Source organism: Nerophis ophidion, linkage group LG19, assembly GCF_033978795.1.
Source record: "Nerophis ophidion isolate RoL-2023_Sa linkage group LG19, RoL_Noph_v1.0, whole genome shotgun sequence".
Taxonomy (NCBI): domain Eukaryota; kingdom Metazoa; phylum Chordata; class Actinopteri; order Syngnathiformes; family Syngnathidae; genus Nerophis; species Nerophis ophidion.
The window spans coordinates 2,327,746-2,343,766 of record NC_084629.1 but is presented as its reverse complement, the minus strand read 5'-3'; the positions used below and the strand labels follow the sequence as shown (position 1 = coordinate 2,343,766).

Genomic DNA, 16,021 nt, shown 5'->3' with positions numbered 1-16,021 from the left:
CCCTGCATGGCTGCAAGCTAATCGATGCTAACATGCTATTTAGGCTAGTTGTATGTACATATTGCATCATTATGTCTCATTTCTAGCTATATTTGAGCTCATTTAGTTCCCTTTAAGTCCTCATAATAAAATGTATATCTTATGACACACTATCTGTATGTAATATGGCTTTAATTTTTTTGCGGCTCAGGACATATTTGTTTTTGGATTTTTGGTCCAATATGGCTCTTTCAACATTTTAGGTTGCCGACCCCTGCCATAGGGCAATGGAAAACCTGCATCAAAAAACATGTACTACCTGTACAGGAAACATCTTGAAGGGGCGTATGATGAACTTTGTCTTTTCTGACTTATGAATGTTGTTACAAAGTTGGATAGTCGTGTTAAACGACACCAAAGCTTCGAATCACAAGGATCATGTATTTTGGCGTGAGCTTGCACGCAGTTTCTGATGCCTCGGTGGCTACGTTGTGATGTCACAGCAAGGTGGACATACTTATTTCGACATTTAGTCAAGCTCTCAGCCAGGGGGAGGAGCTCCTCTTGTTCTGGTTCCGACAATGAGGAAACACAAAAAAAGTAGAATAAAGTATTATTCTCATCTAATCTTCGCATTTGCATAATAACATTGTTGTGGTGATTTCTCCAGATTATCTGAACCTTTTGATGATATTATGGAGCGTAGATATTGAAATCCCTAAATTTCTTGCAATTGCACTTTGAGAAACGTTGTTCTTAAACTGTTTGACTATATAAATCATGCAGTTGTGGACAAAGGGGTGTACCTCGCCCCATCCTTTCTTGTGAAAGACTGAGCATTTTTTGGGAAGCTGTTTTTATAGCCAATCATGGCACCCACCTGTTCCCAATTAGCCTGCACACCTGTGGGATGCTCCAAATAAGTGTTTAATGAGCATTACTCAACTTTATCAGTATTTATTGCCACCTTTTCCAACTTCTTTGTCACGTGTTGCTGGCATCAAATTCTAAAGTTAATGATTATTTGCAAAAAAAAAATGTTATGAGTTTGAACATGAAATATGTTGTCTTTGTAGCATATTCAACTGAATATGGCTTGAAAAGGATTTGCAAATCATTGTATTCTGTTTATATTTACATCTAACACAATTTCCCAACTCATATGGAAACAGGGTTTGTACATAATCTCACGGCACAGTGGTTGAAAAACACCGCAGTAGACATATAGACAATACAGAGTAGCATCTTAGCTGCAGTAAACATGTGCTCGGAGGAATGTCTGCTGCACCAACATCCCACTGTTTGTTCATCATACGCGTACAACCCTAACACAAGAGGATGCTGGAGCTCATCTAAGATGCTGTTTGTTTTTCTTTTTTCCCAAAGCAATAAAGTCCTCGGTCTACACAAGCCTGAAGCAAAAAGACGTGGGATTCCGAGCAGTCAGACACTTCTGTGGGCGCATAAGAGATCGAAGGACAGAAAAAAAAAAGCTCATACTTCACCGAGCGAGTAATATCTTCTCGGGATCTGAGAGTCTGGGTAGATGTTCTCCAGGTACCAGGAGAACGGTTTGCACTTCAAGGCTTCACGAAGGGCTTTTCGGGAAGAGACGTCACCGTAGTTCACACGCATCACACCTGCAAGTTTATACATCATTAAGTTAGTACTTTGCCACACTTGACATGAAAATTCACATTCTTTTTACAAAAATATATAAAGGCTGGAGTGCTCGGTAAAAAAATTAATCCAACAAAGGGACTAAAACACTTGAAACTGCACACACAATAACATAATTATATACTATATATATATATATATATATATAGATATATATATATATATATATATATATATACATATATATATCTATATATATATATATCTATATATATATATATATATATAATTATGTTATATATATATGTATTGGGGTCGCAGGGGGCGCTGGTGCCTATCTCAGCTACAATCGGGCGGAAGGCGGTGTACACCCTGGACAAGTCGCCACCTCATCCCAGGGCTCCAACGATCCCGAACGGGACAAGCGGTAGAAAAAAAACAAAAAAAAAACATATATATATATATATATATATATTTATATAGCCCTAAATCACTAGTGTCTCAAAGGGCTGCACAAACCACTACGACATCCTCATATATATGTATATATATAATAAAAATAAAAATACATATATATATATATATATATATATGTATTTTTATTTATTTTTTCTACCGCTTGTCCCGTTCGGGATCGCTGGAGCCCTGTGATAAGATGGCGGCTTGTCCAGGGTGTACACCGCCTTCCGCCCGATTGTAGCTGAGATAGGCACCAGCGCCCCCTGCGATCCCAAAGGGAATAAGCGGTAGCAAATATATATATATATATATATATACAAAACTATTACTGTTTTTGAATTTAACTTAGATATTGGGTTTCACTATGTAAAGCGCTTTGAGTCACTAGAGAAAAGCGCTATATAAATATAAATCACTTCACTTCATAACTAAATACCTTTCTGGCAATGGCAGTCAGGCATTTAAAAAAATAGAATTTAAGATAAATACTATGTTTCCAAAAGTATTTGGCCACCTGCCTTGACTCACATATGAACTTGAAGTGCCAACCAAATCCTAACCCATAGGCTTTAATATGATGCCCAACTCCATAATTCCTTCTCCACCAAATTTCACACTCGGCCATACTTGCCAACCTTGAGACCTCTGATTTCGGGAGGTGGGGGGCGTGGTTAAGAGGGGAGGGGTATATTTACAGCTAGATTCACCAAGTCAAGTATTTAATAAGAAATACTTGACATTCAGTGAATTCTAGCCATATATATATATATATATATATATATATATATATATATATATATATAAATAAAACAAACACTTGAATTTCAGTGTTCATTTATTTACACATATACAGACACATAAGACTCATCTACTCATTGTTGAGTTAAGGGTTGAATTGCCCATCCTTGTTTTACTCTCTGTCACTTTTTTTCTAACCATATGCATGTACAGTAGATGGTAGTATTGTCCTGTTTAAGAGTGTTACAACATTGCGGTTTACGACAGACGAACTGCTTTACGGTGGACGAAAACGTGACTGCTGTTGTTGTGTGTTGTTACCGGGCTGGGAGGACGTTAATGAAAATGCCAAACAATGAACCCACATAAGAAACCAAGAACTCGCCTTCGATCATTCTACAGTTATAACGTCATTGGGCAGGCACGCTGTTTATATTGTGGGAAAGCGGTTGGAAAACAGGCTGTCGACACGTCACTCAGGTCCGCAATTAAGCTGGAGGGGGCGTGGCCTCCAGCTCCGCCTGGATTTCGGGAGGTTTTGTCCCGGGAGGTTTTCAGGAGAGGCGCTGAATTTCGGGAGTCCTCGGGACAATCCGGGATGGTTGGCAAGTATCCACTCGGCACAATGCAGTCCGAAATGTAGCATTCTCCTGGCAACCTCCAAACCCAGACTCGTCCACCAGATTGCCAGATGGAAAAGAGTGATTTATCACTCCAGAGAATCAATCAATCAATGTTTACTTATATAGCCCTAAATCACTAGTGTCTCAAAGGGCTGCACAAACCACCACGACATCCTCGGTAGGAAAACTCACACCCAGTGGGACATTGGTGACAATGATGACTATGAGAACCTTAGAGAGGAGGATGTCGAGCGGGTCTAACATGATACTGTGAAAGTTCAATCCACAATGGATACAACACAGTCGCGAGAGTCCAGTCCAAAGAGGATCCAAGACACAGCAGCGAGAGTCCCGTTCACAGCGGAGCCAGCAGGAAACCATCCCAAGCGTATGCGTCTCCACTGCTCTAGAGTCCAGTAGCGACGTGATTTACACCGCAAATCCTACGCTTTGCATTGGTCTTGGTGATGTATGGCTTAGATGCAGCTGCTTGTCCATGGAAACCCATTGTATGAAGCTCTCTGCGCACTGTACGTGGGCTAATTGGAAGGTCACATGAAGTCTGGAACTCTGTAGCAACTGACTGTGCAGAAAGTCTTTGAACTATGCGCTTCAACATCTGCTGACCCCTCTCTGTCAGTTTACGTAGCCTACCAAATGGTGGCTGAGTTGCTGTTGTTCCCAAACTCTTCCATTTTGTCATAATGAAGCAGACAGTTGACTTTGGAACATTTAGGAGCGAGAACATTTCACGACTGGATTTGTTGGACATGTGGGCATCCTATTACAGTTCCACGCTGGAAGTCACTGAGCTCCTGAGAGCGGCCCATTCCTTCACACATTTTTGTAGATCGGTTCACAGCCGAGTGTGAAGCGACTACGATGGTAATCAGCACCTCTAAGTCCGAGTCCATGGTTCTCGCCTGGGAAAGAGATGGAGATTGATTGATTGATACTTTTATTAGTAGATTGCACAGTACAGTACATATTCCGTACAATTGACCACTAAATGGTAACACCCCAATAAGTTTTTCAACTTGTTTAAGTCAGGGACCACGTTAATCAATTCATGGTAATCTTCCCCCCAAGTGGAGGAGTTCAAGTACCTAGTAGTCTTATTGACAAATGAAGGAAGAGTGGATCGTGAGATCAACAGGCGGATCGGTGCGGCGTCTTCAGTAATGCGGACGCTGTATCGATCCGTTGTGGAGAAGAAGGAGCTAAGCCGGAAGGCAAAGCTCTCAATTTACCGGTCGATCTACGTTCCCATCCTCACCTATGGTCATGAGCTTTGGGTCATGACCGAAAGGACAAGATCACGGGTACTCACCCTATCTCCCTTAGAGATAGGGTGAGAAGCTCTGTCATCCGGGAGGAACTCAGAGTAAAGTCGCTGCTCCTCCACATCGAGAGGAGCCTGATGAGGTTTTTCGGGCATCTGGTCAGGATGCCACCCGAACGCCTCTCTAGAGAGGAGTTTAGGGAAGACCCAGGACAGGTTGAGAAGACTATGTCTCCCGGCTGGCCTGGGAACGCCTCGGGATCCCCTGGGAAGAGCTTGGACGAAGTGGCTGGGGAGAGGGAAGTCTGGGCTTCCCTGCTTAGGCTGCTGCCCCCGTGACCCGACCTCGGATAAGCGGAAGAAAATGGATGGATGCCTAAGTGCTTGGACACTCTTCATTTGGACGGGTGGCCAAATACTTTTGGCAAAATAGTGTAGCTGACATATTCTTATAAGAGTGTGCTGGCTTGCTTTAAGTCAGTGCATAATTGTTATTACATAAAGCTTCTTTTCTCTAACAATGCAACAATTGTTGAAAATGTGTGCTCTTTTAGCCAAATGGAAACCCCATGATGCATCAGCCTGTGTTTTCCCCCCCCAGGCAACTGCGCAGACACACATACACACACGCACACTCAAAAACACATTAGGCAGAATGTGTTTCTGCATCATGTGGATGGATCCAACGAGGGCGGTTATCCAAAAACATCATGGGTTGTAAAAAAAAAAAAAACGTAATTAAGAAAATAAATCTTTAAATAAAATGTGAAGCGCAATATAATACTGCAATTTTCAGGGAATGCAAACAAAATTGCCGTAGTTAAGGCATGGCCGTAACTACCATTAAGGACAAAAAGGAGATGATATAACCAACTGCAAATATACTGTAAATCTTTGTGTACTAGAGAAGTGTTATTCAACCACTGTGCCGCGGCACACAGGTGTGTCGTGAGATACAGTCTGGTGTGCCATGGGAGATTATGTACAAACCCAGTTGGGAAATTGTGTTAGATGTAAATATAAACAGAATACAATGATTTGCAAATCCTTTTCAACTCATATTCAATCGATCGCACTACAAAGACAACATATTTGATGTTCAAACTCATAAGCTTTATTTTTTTGGCCAAATAATAATTAACTTAGAATTTCATGGCTGCAACACGTGCCAAAGTAGTTGGGAAAGGGCATGTTCACCACTGTGTTACATCACCTTTTCTTTTAACAGCACTCAATAAACGTTTGAGAACTGAGGAAACTAATTGTTGAAGCTTTGAAAGTGGAATTTTTTGCCATTCTTGTTTCGTTCAACAGTCCAGGGTCTTCGCTGTCGTATTTTACGCTTCATAATGCGCCACACATTTTCGATGGGAGACTGCAAGACTATACTGCAAGCGGGCCAGGAAAGTACCCACACTCTTTTACTACGAAACCACGCTGTTGTAACACATGGCTTGGCATTGTCTTGCTGAAATAAGCAGGGGCGTCCATGATAACGTTGCTTGGATGACAACATATGTTGCTCCAAAACCTGTATGGACCATTCAGCATTAATGGTCCCTTCTAAAATTTGTAAGTTACCCATGCCTTGGGTACTAATACACCTCCATACCATCACACATGCTGGCTTTTGAACTTTGCGCCTATAACAATCTGGATGGTTATTTTCCTCTTTGTTCCGGAGGACACCACGTCCACACTTTCCAAATATAATTTGAAATGTGGACTCGTCAGACCACAGAACACTTTTCCACTTTGCATCAGTCCATCTTAGATGATCTCGGGCCCAGCGAAGCCAGCGGCGTTCCTGGGTGTTGTTGATAAATGGGTTTGGCTTTGCATTGTAGAGTTTTAACTTGCATTTACAGATGTAGCGACCAACTGTAGTTACTGACAGTGGTTTTATGAAGTGTTCCTGAACCCATGTGGTGATATCCTTTATACACTGATGTCAGTTTTTGATGCAGTACCGCCTGAGGGATCAAAGGTCCGTAATATCATGGCTTACGTGCAGTGATTTCTACAGATTCTCTGAACCTTTTGATGATTTTACGGACCGTAGATGGTAAAATCCCTAAATTCCTTGCAATAGCTCGTTGAGAAATGTTGTTCTAAAACTGTTCGACAATTTGCTTACAAAGTGGTGACCCTCACCCCATCCTTGTTTGTGAATTACTTAGCATTTCATGGAAGCTACTTTTATACACAATCATGGCACCCACCTGTTCCCAATTAGCCTGCACACCTGTGGGATGTTCCAAATAAGTGTTTGATGAGCATTTCTCAATTTTTTTCAGTATTCATTGCCACCTTTCCCAACTTCTTTGTCACGTGTTGCTGGCATCAAATGCTAAAGTTAATGATTATTTGCAAAAAAAAATGTTTATCAGTTTGAACATCAAATATGTTGTCTTTGTAGCATATTCAACTGAATATGGCTTGAAAAGGATTTGCAAATCATTGTATTCTGTTTATATTTACATCTAACACCATTTCCCAACTCATATGGAAACGGGGTTTGAAATTTCACCAATTTGGGTTAAAAATATTTTATGCAGAACATTAAATTATAATCTGCAAATAAAGTGCTGCTGTTGAGTGTCTGTTCTGTGTAGAGCTCGGCCGTGTAATAATTCATATCAGTAGGTGGCAGCAGGTAGCAGATTGCTTTGTAAACATATCTAATGCTTCAACCAAAAATAAAAAGAAAATGCCATTAAGAAAAGGCATTGAAGCTAAGGGATGGCTATGGAAAACAAAACTTAAACTGAACTTGCAGCAAAGTGTCATACATGGACTTGGATTGGTATTGCTTCTTCGGCGCAGAGGATATTTGGAACGAGCCAGGTGTGAACGTGAGTACATGTTTAATTTATTAATAAACAAACAAACAAACAAACAGAGGACGCGCCCAATAACGGAGAACAATAACTAGACTTCTCAAAACAAAACTAGCACAATGGCATGACTATAAACATGAAACAAAAACTTGCACTGTGGCATAAATAACAAAAACTTACGTGGCATGAGCGGAGGGGAAACTAGGCATGGCATGGCATGGAGGAATATGTGAAGTTGCCAGACTGAACACTTTGCAACTACCGGTTTAAATAATACCAATCATTAAATTGGCCCTAGTGTGTGAATGTCTATCTGTGTTGGCCCTGCGATGAGCTGGCGACTTGTCCAGGGTGTACAGCGCCTTCCGCCCGATTGTAGCTGAGATAGGCGCCAGCGCCAGCGCCCCCCGCGACCCCAAAAGGGAATAAGCGGTAGAAAATGGATGGATGAATGGATAATGATTAACAGGTGTGAGAACTGACTTGGAGACAAGGTGCAAACTAATGAGTAGTCATGGTGACAAAGAAAACAAGGAAGTGATACGCAAGAACTGAATGTCCAAAATACTAAACACAACATGACCAAAACAAACATGAACCATAGGCGTGACACAAAGTAAACAAAAGCAGAATGCTGGACGACAGCAAAGACTTAAATGGGTTATTCTTGTACAGCGGTTTTTCTACCTTTTTTACGGAACTCAAAGAGCTTTGACACTATTTCCAAATTCACCCATCCACACACACATTCACACACTGACGACTTAAAGCGTGTGGCACAAAGTCGGCGTCCACAAAGTACATCCAACCATCACATGACAATCAAGATCAACAGCCTTTTTCATGGTAAAATCACGCTGCAGTGTAGGGACTTTTTAATAGAGGCGTCTCCTAAACTCACAGACAAAATTCCCCAGATGCTATACTCTAAAGTCCCACAGGAACAGGCAGGTGCTTGAATTGAAAGCCCATCCATCATAGCACCTCCACCTCCACCTGCCTGTGGAGCATCTTGCTAAGGTCAAGCAGAAGGTCAAAATGTCGTAAAAATCAGCAGATTACAGACGATCCCTTGAAGGTTGGGAGGTATCGAAAACATTTACCCAGGGATTTCCGGTGGAGCCTGGCTGGTGGCTAATTACATTAAGAAGTGGACAGGTGGAGGGGGTGCTCCTCTCAGAGTCTGCAGGGTCACATTCTTCTAAGTGGCTGAGCTTTGCTGTGCCTGGACATTCTTACCCAATATAGTTGTTTACTGCGACTGACTGACCTCGTGTTAACCCACGTTTGTGGCGGGGCATTAATCCGCAATACAAGCAAAAGGAGCAGTACGCCAACAGGCCAACTGCACGATCGAATGACATTTAGTACAGAAAATACAAAACCTGTTTCCATATGAGTTGGGAAATTGTGTTAGATGTAAATATAAACGGAATAAAATCATTTGCAAATCCTTTTCAAGCCATATTCAGTTGAATATCCCCATGTCTAGCATTAAAAGATTACAGTTGGTACAAAATGCGGCTGCTAGACTTTTGACAAGAACAAGAAAGTTTGATCACATTACGCCTGTACTGTATATACCTTTATATACATATATACATACATATATACCTGTACTGTATATACCTTTATATACATATATACATACATATATACCTATACTGTATATACCTTTATATACATATATACATACATATATACCTGTACTGTATATACCTTTATATACATATATACATACATATATACCTATACTGGCTCACCTGCACTGGCTTCCTGTGCACTTAAGATGTGACTTTAAGGTTTTACTACTTACGTATAAAATACTACACGGTCTAACTCCATCCTATCTTGCCGATTGTATTGTACCATATGTCCCGGCAAGAAATCTGCCTTCAAAAGACTCCGGCTTATTAGTGATTCCCAAAGCCCAAAAAAAGTCTGCGGGCTATAGAGCGTTTTCCGTTCGGGCTCCAGTACTCTGGAATGCCCTCCCGGTAACAGTTCGAGATGCCACCTCAGTAGAAGCATTTAAGTCTCACCTTAAAACTCATTTGTATACTCTAGCCTTTAAATAGACTCCCTTTTTAGACCAGTTGATCTGCCGTTTCTTTTCTTTTTCTTCTATGTCCCACTCTCCCTTGTGGAGGGGGTCCGGTCCGATCCGGTGGCCATGTACTGCTCGCCTGTGTATCGGCTGGGGACATCTCTGCGCTGCTGATCCGCCTCCGCTTGGGATGGTTTCCTGCTGGCTCCGCTGTGAACGGGACTCTCGCTGCTGTGTTGGATCCGCTTTGGACTGGACTCTCGCGACTGTGTTGGATCCATTGTGGATTGAACTTTCACAGTATCATGTTAGACCCGCTCGACATCCATTGCTTTCCTCCTCTCCAAGGTTCTCATAGTCATCATTGTCACCGACGTCCCACTGGGTGTGAGTTTTCCTTGCCCTTATGTGGGCCTACCGAGGATGTCGTAGTGGTTTGTGCAGCCCTTTGAGACACTAGTGATTTAGGACTATATAAGTAAACATTGATTGATTGATTGATTGAATATGCTACAAAGACAACATATTTGATGTTGAAATTTTTTTGCAAATAATCATTAACTTTAGAATTTCATGCCAGCGACACGTGACAAAGAAGTTGGGAAATGTGGCAATCAATACTGATAAAGTTGAGGAATGCTCATCAAACACTTATTTGGAACATCCCACAGGTGTGCAGGCTAATTGGGAACAGGTGGGTGACAATCATTGGTACTTTAAAGGCCTTTTGAAATGAGATTTTATTATTTAAACGGGGATAGCAGGTCCATTCTATGTGTCATATTTGATCATTTCGCGATATTACCATATTTTTGCTGAAAGGATTTAGTAGAGAACATCGACGATAAAGTTCGCAACTTGTGGTCGCTAATAAAAAAAAGCCTTGCCTTTACAGGAAGTAGCAGACGATGACGTCACCGGTGTGAGGGCTCCTCACATCCTCACATTGTTTATAATGGGAGCCTCCAGCAGCAAGAGCTATCCAGACCGAAAAAGCGACAATTTCCCCATTAATTTGAGTGAGGATGAGAGATTTGTGGATGAGGAAATTTAGAGTGATGGACTAGAAAAAAAAAATTTAAAAAAGTTTTTTTTTTTAAATGCGATTGCATTGGGAGCGATTCAGATGATTTTAGACACATTTACTAGGATAATTCTGGGAAATTCCTCATCTTTCTATTGTGTTAAATGGTAAATGTGTTGTACTTGTATAGAGCTTTTCTACCTTCAAGGTACTCAAAGCGCTTTGACACTACTTCCACGTTTACCCATTCACACACACATTCACACACTGATAGAGGGAGCTGCCATGCAAGGCGCTAACCAGCACCCATCAGGAGCAAGGGTGAAGTGTCTTGCTCAGGACAAAACGGACGTGACGAGGTTGGTACCAGGTGGGGAGTGAACCAGGGACCCTCGGGTTGCGCACGGCTACTCTGCCACTGCGCCACGCCATCCCTAAGTTGCTAGTGTTTTAGTAAGTTAAATAGTACCTGATAGTCGGAGGGGTGTGTCCACGGGTGTGTTGACGCCAGTCTCTGAGGGAAGTCCCTGCAGCTGCAGCACGAAGCTCCGCTGATTCCCGGTAAGAGGCGACTTATTTCCACAATTTTGTCACCGAAAACTGCCGGTCGACATGTAGTCGTGATCCACGTTCGCTTGACCGCTCTGATCCATAGTAAAGCTACACCTCCGGGAATTTTAAACAAGAAAACACCATGTGTTTGTGTGGCTAAAGGCTAAAAGCTTCCCACCTCCATCTTTCTACTTTGACTTCTCCATTATTAATTGAACAAATTGCAAAAAATTCAGCAACACAGATGTCCAGAATACTGTGTAATTATGCGATGAAAAGAGACGACTTTTAGCTGTGAGTGCTGCTGGGCTAAAATGTCCCCTCTAACCAATAACGTCACAAACGTGTTATCATTCAGCGACGTTTTCAACAAAAAACTCTGCGGGAAATTTAAAATTGCAATTTAGTAAACTAAAAAGGCCGTATTGGCATGTGTTGCAATGTTAATATTTCATCATTGATATATAAACTATCAGACTGCGTGGTCGCTAGTAGTGGCTTTCAGTAGGACTTTAACTTATCTATGGTCCATAATATCATCAAAAAGTTCAGACAATGTCAAGCCACATCCAGCAAGTGTTACAACAGCGTGGCCTCGTAGTAAAAGAGTGCGGGTACTTTCCTGGCCCGCCTGCAGTCCAGACCTGTCTCCCATGGAAAATGTGTGGCGCATTATGAAGCGTAAAATAGGACAGCGGAGACCCCGGACTGTTGAACGATCGAAGCTCTACATAAAACAAGAATGGGAAAGAATTCCACTTTCAAAGCTTCAACAATTACTTTCCTCAGTTCCCAAACATTTATTGAGTGTTGTTAAAAGAAAAGGAGATGTAACACAGTGGTCTAACATGCCCTTTCCCCTTCACGCCCATAAGATCATGTTTTGTTTTTGTCATGTTTGGTTATTTTTTGGACACTTGTATCCCGCTTTTGCACTTCCTTGTTTCTCTTATATCCTTGCCAACTCATTGATTTTCACCCTTGTCCTCAGCCCTCACACCTGTTTGTAATGATCACTGGTATTATTTAAACCTGTAGTTGCCAAGTATTCAGCGTGGCAACTTCACCCAGCCGGAAGGCAAAGCTCTCAATTTACCGGTCGATCTACGTTCCCATCCTCACCTATGGTCATGAGCTTTGGGTCATGACCGAAAGGATAAGATCACGGGTACAAGCGGCCCAAATGAGTTTCCTCCGCCGTGTGGCGGGGCTCTCCCTTAGAGATAGGGTGAGAAGCTCTGCCATCCGGGAGGAACTCAAAGTAAAGCCGCTGCTCCTCCACATGGAGAGGAGCCAGATGAGGTGGTTCGGGCATCTGGCCAGGATGCCACCCGAACGCCTCCCGAGGGAGGTGTTTAGGGCACGTCCAACCGGTAGGAGGCCACGGGGAAGACCCAGGACACGTTGGGAAGACTATGTCTCCCGGCTGGCCTGGGAACGCCTCGGGATCCCCCGGGAAGAGCTACACGAAGTGGCTGGGGAGAGGGAAGTCTGGGTTTCCCTGCTTAGGCTGTTGCCCCCGCGACCCGACCTCGGATAAGCGGAAGATGATGGATGGATGGATGGAACTTCACCCATATTCCTCATCTGCTTCATGCCATGCTATGCTGTTCACTTTGTCCACGCCACGTAAATTCTGTTATTTATGCCACAGTGCAAGTTTTTGTTATTCATGCCACAGTGCAAGTGTTTTTGTTTCATGTTTGTAGCCTTTATACTAGTCTTTTGTTTTTCCATGAGTCAAGCTTGTTCTCCGCCATTGTGCGCGCCATTTGTTTCGCCATTTTGTAGTTTATTAGTGTATAACTAAAACATTTACTCACATTCACGTCCCGCTCGTGCCAACTATCCTTTGCGTCGAAGAAACAACCCACGCCATAGTCCAAGTCCTGACATTCCCAACTACTTTGGCACGTGTTGCAACCATGAAATTCACAGTTAATTATGATTTGCAAAAAAAAAAATAAAGTTTATGAGTTTGAACACCAAATATTTTGTCTTTGTAGTGCATTCAATTAAATATGGGTTGAAAAGGATTTGCAAATCATTATATTCCGTTTATATTTACATCTAACACAATTTCCCAACTCAAATGGAAACAGGTTTTGTAGTATGACTTAATAAAGATATGACGGTGTCAGAAAGGTATTAATTAAACCTCACGTTTACTATTTTTGCTGTGGAATTACACTACATCATATAGAAGGCATTTAATTACTGTATTTCCTACTTTTTGATTTGGTCAAATAGGTTCAAAAACTAAATATAAAACAGTGTATGTTTTGGTCATCAAATTTTCATATCATGAATGAGAATGATGAGGATTAAAAAATGTGAATTGGCCCTGCGATGAGGAGGCGACTTGTCCAGGGTGTACCCCGCCTTCCGCCCGATTGTAGCTGAGATAGGCGCCAGCACCCCCCGCTACCCCAAAAAAAGGGAATAAGCGGTAGAAAATGGATGGATGGATATTGAAATACAAAAAATAAAAGTGCTCTATTTACGTTTTTGAAAGGGATTAACTGTAAAAACAACAGTTTGACTTTTACTATCGGTTTTTTATAACAACAATTAAAAACAACAGTCAGCAGAAACAAATAAAAGGACCAATTCTGACATCTGGACAGGAGGTTGATACTTAAAGACAAGGGTCTAATGGCCTGTAGGGGGAAAAAAACAGTTTGGTGATGAATCAATTTATATATATATATAATTGTATATATATATTTACATATAAATGCAATAAAAAACACCACACGGTATTTCCTATGAATCCGCGTTTTCGTCTTTAAAAAGCAACTTCTGGTTCTTGTGTCAGAACGAATTTGAATTTGGTCTGGTTCTTTTTGATTTTGCAAACTGATTGTGGAGAGGCCGAGCCGGCAGTCCGACAACAAGAATGGGAACGCCGGAGCCCGGCCCAAGATGGCGGCGAGGAGGCGTGGACTGCGAGCAAGCAGCGAGGCGGGGCGCGCCAGAATCAACCCCGCAAATATTATCAGGTGCAATTTAAATCTCCTCTTGCACTGTATAAAAGGGGGGAGACCGTAAAACGCCGGGGAGACGTAGAGAGAAGGAGCCAGAAGGAAGCCGATGCTTAACGAGAGCGAGAGAGAGCCACTGGAAGATGAAGACGCACGCAACTGAAAAGGTCGGAGCGGCAGAAGAAGCAGGACACGGCAAGGCTGAGAAGCAACCCGTAGAGACTTTATATTATTGAAAAATAAAAGAAAGTCTACCCTGCACAACAATGTCCTTCCTCGGTGGTCCTGAGAACCCGCACGACAGCAAGAGACTGTCACACTGATGATTTATAGTTTTCTTAAGAAATATCAAATGAAAACTAAACCGTAGTTATAAGTTTATGTTTTAAAGAACAATTTCTCTTGTGGATCAATAAAGTTTGTCTTTGTCTAAGTTTTGTTTTTCAATTACCGTACATTTGATGTATCTCAAATTAAATTTGAATAACCCTTTTGTTTTTTTATTTCCATTCATAAAAAGAAAATTCAATGACCGAAGCATACACTGACCGAAACAGCTCCGAGCACAACTGAAAACTACAAACACAATAATCATTTTGACAATATAATACGTACATAATATATGCAATGTTTTTAACTTTTTAACTGCTTTTTATCTAACAATTTGTTCTTGGGGTAATTAATATTTGCATTGTCCATGTTTTGAATGTTATTTTTTACTCTGTCCTTTGCCTCCAATTCTTTGTGGTGCACAGCCCTATGTTCTTCAACTGTGGTTGTTTTGAAAGGGCATTATAAATAAAGTTGGTAAATAATATCCCTCCAAAAAACACCAACTGTTCTTGTACTGCACCTGGGGATATGATATAAAAGAAATCTTTGAAGTCATCCATCCAGACTTCTGCCAGCCGCCTGTTGTTCTTGTTGATGACTTGGCCTGTTCCACCGGGGAAACTGTAAGGAGTAGCCTTCCGGAAAACGTGGCCAACGTGGGAACATGTGACAATCTCCAAAGAGCCGCCACACTGCCAGATCTGCACAGACAGGAACAGTTACGCTTGATTAAGGATGTAGTAAGGCGAAAAAAAATCAGAACCAATCCTGATCTTCTATTATGCACAAAACTAAACGCTTTATTTATATTTCATAGCAATGGTAATACTATAAAGTCATTTATAAAGTGTAATTACTTTGCATTTCCTTACATACTAAAATACTACACCCTCCAATACAGCCAGGTACTAACACAAGGTACTATTTCTAGTACCGTATTTTTCGGAGTATAAGTCGCTCCGGAGTATAAGTCGCACCTGCCAAAAATGCATAATAAAGAAGTAAAAAAAACATGAATAAGTCGCACTAGAGCAGTGGTCCCCAACCTTTTTGTATCCGCGAACCGGTCAACGCTTAATAATTTGTCCCGCGGCCCGGTGGGGGGGGGAGAATCCTTTTTTTTTTTTGTTTGTTTTTTCTTTGTCATGAAAAAGGGACGTTTTTGTGATGAAAAAAGGGAGGTTTTTGTGGCTGGTGCACTAATTGTAAGTGTACATTGTGTTTGTACGTTGATTTAATTAAAAAATTATATATATATATTCATTTGCTACCGCTTATTCCCTTTGGGGTCGCGGGGGGCGCTGGTGCCTATCTCAGCTACAATCGGGCGGAAGGCGGTGTACACCCTGGACAAGTCGCCACTTCATCGCAGGGCTCCAGCGATCCCGAACTGGACAAGTGGTAGAAAAAAAAAAAAAATTATATATATACAGTATATATGTATATAATTATGTTATTGTGTGTGCAGTTTCCAGTGTTTTAGTCCCTTTGTTGGATTCATTTTTTTACTGGGCACTCCAGCCTTTATATATTTTTATAA

At 41.6% G+C, this 16,021-nt stretch overlaps 1 protein-coding gene across 6 annotated transcripts in view; it reads right to left on the bottom strand.

Moving 5' to 3' along the window:
• Nucleotides 1–16,021, bottom strand: part of galnt13 (UDP-N-acetyl-alpha-D-galactosamine:polypeptide N-acetylgalactosaminyltransferase 13) — a 114,592-nt gene that overhangs the window by 39,417 nt on the left and 59,154 nt on the right. For all 6 annotated transcript variants that reach the window (XM_061878992.1, XM_061878988.1, XM_061878990.1 and 3 more), the window contains exons 8-9: nucleotides 15,002–15,182; nucleotides 1,480–1,619 (exon numbers count right to left, since the gene is read on the bottom strand). In XM_061878992.1, coding sequence (XP_061734976.1) covers nucleotides 1,480–1,619; nucleotides 15,002–15,182 — 321 coding nt within the window. The remainder of the gene's footprint in view (nucleotides 1–1,479; nucleotides 1,620–15,001; nucleotides 15,183–16,021) is intronic.